We start from the raw sequence: 3,805 nt of genomic DNA, 5'->3' as shown, positions 1-3,805 counted from the left end.
AAGACTGTTGATGTGTGCTGTGCTAGTTGTGCAGTCTGTGCATTGTATACAGCTGTGCTCTGTGTTAATTCTGCATTTTTGGTCTGCGTTTCTTCCTCCGTATTTTACCTTTTGCACAATAGTTGGTGTCAGATGGGTGAATTAATATTTCAGTGATCACACAGGGCTTTTCCTGTTTTAGATGGGGGAGTGAGTCGCATTGAGAAGCCCTCGTTTCAAACTGCTATATATACTGTACACACTGCTGTATATATTGTATACTGCTGAATATCTTCAACACACTGCTGTGTATACAGTACTGTACACACTGCTGTATGTCATGTATGCACTGCTGTATATAGTGTATACATTACCGTGTAGCCTGAACACCCTGCGCAGAATACTGTATATCATGCACACACTGGCGTATATCATGCACACACTGCTATATATCATGCACACACTGCTGTATATCATGCACACACTGCTGTATATCATGCACACACTGCTGTATATCATGCACGCACTGCTGTATGTCATGCACACACTGCTGTATATCATGCACACACTGCTGTTTATCATGCACGCACTGCTGTATATCATGCACGCACTGCTGTATATCATGCACACACTGCTGTATATCATGCACACACTGCTGTATATCATGCACACACTGCTGTATATCATGCACACACTGCTGTATATCATGCACACACTGCTGTATATCATGCACACATTGCTGTATATCATGCACACACTGCTGTATATGCTCTATACACTGCTCTATTATTATTATGGACACATAAGGCTGCTGATTGTGCAGTATATACAGCTGTGCTGTGTGTGGATTTTGCATATTCGCTTCTTCCTCAGTATTTCACCATTTCCACAGCAGTTTGTTTCACATACGTGAATTAATATTTCCGTGATTACACAGGGATTTTTCTGCTTTTAGATGATGGAGTGAGTCGCATTGTGAAGTCATCGCCTCATCACAGCTCTTCCCACCAGTACAGGCCTCAGAGACAAAAGCTTCACAGAGGATAAGACATAATATTCTGCAGGAGATTGCTCTCATCTACCTATGGGCATGATCTACTAATGTGGAGACCTGGTTACCCCAATACGCTGCACACAAGGGGTAGATTTATATTCCAGCTCAGGGAGGTGCAGGCAGCGGAGGCCATCGCCTGTGTTACCCTTCTGCGCTCTCAGCAGCTCCAGGTCGGTCGCACATAGTATAATCTGCAGCCTGTACGATATAAATTGTAGTGAAGAGCCCGGTGGTGGTAACAAGGACCCGGAATAGGAGGACGAGCTCCCGCAGCAGTTTTATTTCCTCGGACACCTTAGTGATGAGCAGATCGGGAGGACGGCGGCGATGATCCCGGGACCTTCTCTCCGCTGTTTCCCGGCTTCTCTGGTAGTGACGGCTACAAACGCTCAGTGGAGATGTTGGAGGATGGGAAGTGCTGGAGAAAGCGCGCTCACCCGTCCGGCTGTAGCCGATAAAGGGCTTTTATCCCGGGCAGGGAAGCACAAGGGGAGAGCGGAGCTTCACTCTGGTACGGTCGGGAGAAGGCGGGGCCTGTGCTCAATGTCAGCCAATAGAAGGTCAGGACGGTGCAGCTCAGCAGCCAATCAGTGCGCAGTAAGACTGTATATAGAACAGACGCCTCCAGCTCCGGCCTCAGTGTTTTCCTCACAGGAGATTTTTTTGTGTTTTATTTCCGCATCACACGATGGCAGAGACCGCACCAGCCGCCGCTCCTCCTCCTGCCGCCGAACCGGCCGCCAAATCTAAGAAGCAGCCGAAGAAATCCGGGGCCGCCAAGAAAAGCAAGACATCCTCCGGTCCCAGCGTCTCCGAGCTGATTGTCAATGCCGTGTCCGCCTCTAAGGAGCGCAGTGGGGTCTCTCTGGCCGCCGTGAAGAAGGTCCTGACTGCCCGAGGCTACGATGTAGAGAAGAACAACAGCCGGGTGAAGCTGGGCGTCAAGAGTCTGGTCACCAAAGGCGTCCTGCTCCAGGTGAAGGGCAGCGGCGCCTCCGGATCCTTCAAGCTGAACAAGAAGCAGGAGACCAAGGACAAGGTGGCCAAGAAGAAGCCAGCAGCTGCGGCCAAGAAAGCCGCTGCAGCCAAGAAAGCGGCCAAATCTCCTAAGAAGCCCAAGAAGGCCCCGACCGCGGCCAAGAAGAGCCCGAAAAAGGCCAAGAAGCCCGCAGCTGCCAAGAAGGCGGCAAAGAGCCCCAAGAAGAAGGCCGCTCCGAAACCCAAGAAGGTGACAAAGAGCCCGGCTAAGAAGGCTGCAAAACCCAAAGCTGCCAAGAGTCCGGCTAAGAAGGCGGCGAAAGCCAAGAAGCCCGCGGCTAAGAAATAAGCTGCAGCCGCCCTGATTCTCCCTCACAAAGGCTCTTTTCAGAGCCAACACCTTGTCCCGGCAGAGCTGTGATCAGGAGCGGACATTGTATTTTCATTCTTCCGCACAGTGTCGCCATCTACAGGATCCCGCACACTGGTGTCACTATAATGAGGGTTATTATTCCCCGGCTCTGGCGCTGTATTCCCGCCATATCACGTGTGCAGCTGATCACACCCGGCCGCGTCCTGCAGGTCACAGCAGCGGGAGTGATGCGCGTGTAATGAGCTCTTCTGTCGCTGCTCCCTTGTGAGCGCAGATTGGAGCCTACAAGTCACATTTACCCGCATCACTATCATCAGATTTTGGCGCCGGGAACCTAGAAACCCGCGTTAGGATGAGGAGGAGCGGCGCTGTACAGCTCTGCGGGAATCTACAAATACAGGCACATCGGCGGCTCCTGTAACACCCGCTGCTCTGATACAGACACTACCCACAAGGGGGAGCTGCGGAGACCCCACCCGCATCTGTAGGGCGGGATTACTGGCCCTCCAGGCTCCGCCTCCTGTGAGCAATGATTGGTCGCAGACATCACACCCTATTGGCAGCTTGTGTTAGTTTATGAAATATCCAATGGGGTGCTCTGCATGAAGCGGGAAAACGAGCAGCAGAGTATAAATCTCCTGCTCTGCGCTGCTCCTCATCACATCTGTTCTCCTCTATACTGAGCTATGGCCAGAACTAAGCAGACCGCCCGTAAATCCACCGGAGGGAAAGCTCCCCGCAAGCAGCTGGCCACTAAGGCCGCCAGGAAGAGCGCTCCCGCCACCGGCGGAGTGAAGAAGCCTCACCGCTACCGGCCAGGCACAGTCGCTCTCCGTGAGATCCGCCGGTACCAGAAGTCCACGGAGCTGCTGATCCGTAAGCTTCCCTTCCAGCGCCTGGTAAGAGAAATCGCCCAGGACTTCAAGACCGATCTCCGCTTCCAGAGCTCGGCCGTCATGGCCCTGCAGGAGGCCAGCGAGGCTTATCTGGTGGGGCTGTTTGAGGACACGAATCTGTGCGCCATCCACGCTAAGAGGGTCACCATCATGCCCAAAGACATCCAGCTGGTCCGCCGCATCCGTGGGGAGAGGGCTTAGATCTGTCCTGCACCCGAGTACAACACAAAGGCTCTAGTGATGAGCGAGTACTAAAAAGCTCGGGTGCTCGAAGCTCGGGCCGAGCCTCCCAAGATACTCGTGTACTCGGCCCGAGCACCGAGCCCAATGTTATCCTATGGGAGACCCGAGTATTTTTGTGAAATGACCCCCGGCAGCATGGAGAAACCCTAAAAATGTCACAAAAGTCTCAGAAGAGTGCTCAAATGACATGGCATCAGCATGGGGAAGACCCCTTGAAGCATTTATCACTCAAAAGTCACAGATGTGAACAATTTTGTCCGAGTTTTACGCCATTTTTACGGA

The 3,805-nt window shown here is 52.5% G+C and overlaps 2 protein-coding genes across 2 annotated transcripts; both read left to right on the top strand.

Annotated features, from left to right (window-relative positions):
• The first annotated feature begins 1,721 nt into the window (after positions 1–1,721).
• LOC142246328 (histone H1.10-like) lies at positions 1,722–2,360 on the top strand. Its single transcript, XM_075319365.1, has one exon. The coding sequence runs from the start codon at positions 1,722–1,724 to the stop codon at positions 2,358–2,360; it is 639 nt and encodes a 212-aa protein (XP_075175480.1).
• Positions 2,361–3,055: 695 nt separating this feature from the next.
• On the top strand, positions 3,056–3,484 carry LOC142246327 (histone H3-like). Its single transcript, XM_075319364.1, has one exon. The coding sequence runs from the start codon at positions 3,071–3,073 to the stop codon at positions 3,479–3,481; it is 411 nt and encodes a 136-aa protein (XP_075175479.1). The 5' UTR covers positions 3,056–3,070; the 3' UTR covers positions 3,482–3,484.
• The last annotated feature ends 321 nt before the right edge of the window (positions 3,485–3,805 follow it).

Source organism: Anomaloglossus baeobatrachus, chromosome 7, assembly GCF_048569485.1.
Source record: "Anomaloglossus baeobatrachus isolate aAnoBae1 chromosome 7, aAnoBae1.hap1, whole genome shotgun sequence".
Taxonomy (NCBI): domain Eukaryota; kingdom Metazoa; phylum Chordata; class Amphibia; order Anura; family Aromobatidae; genus Anomaloglossus; species Anomaloglossus baeobatrachus.
This window is presented reverse-complemented; position numbering and strand designations above follow the sequence as displayed.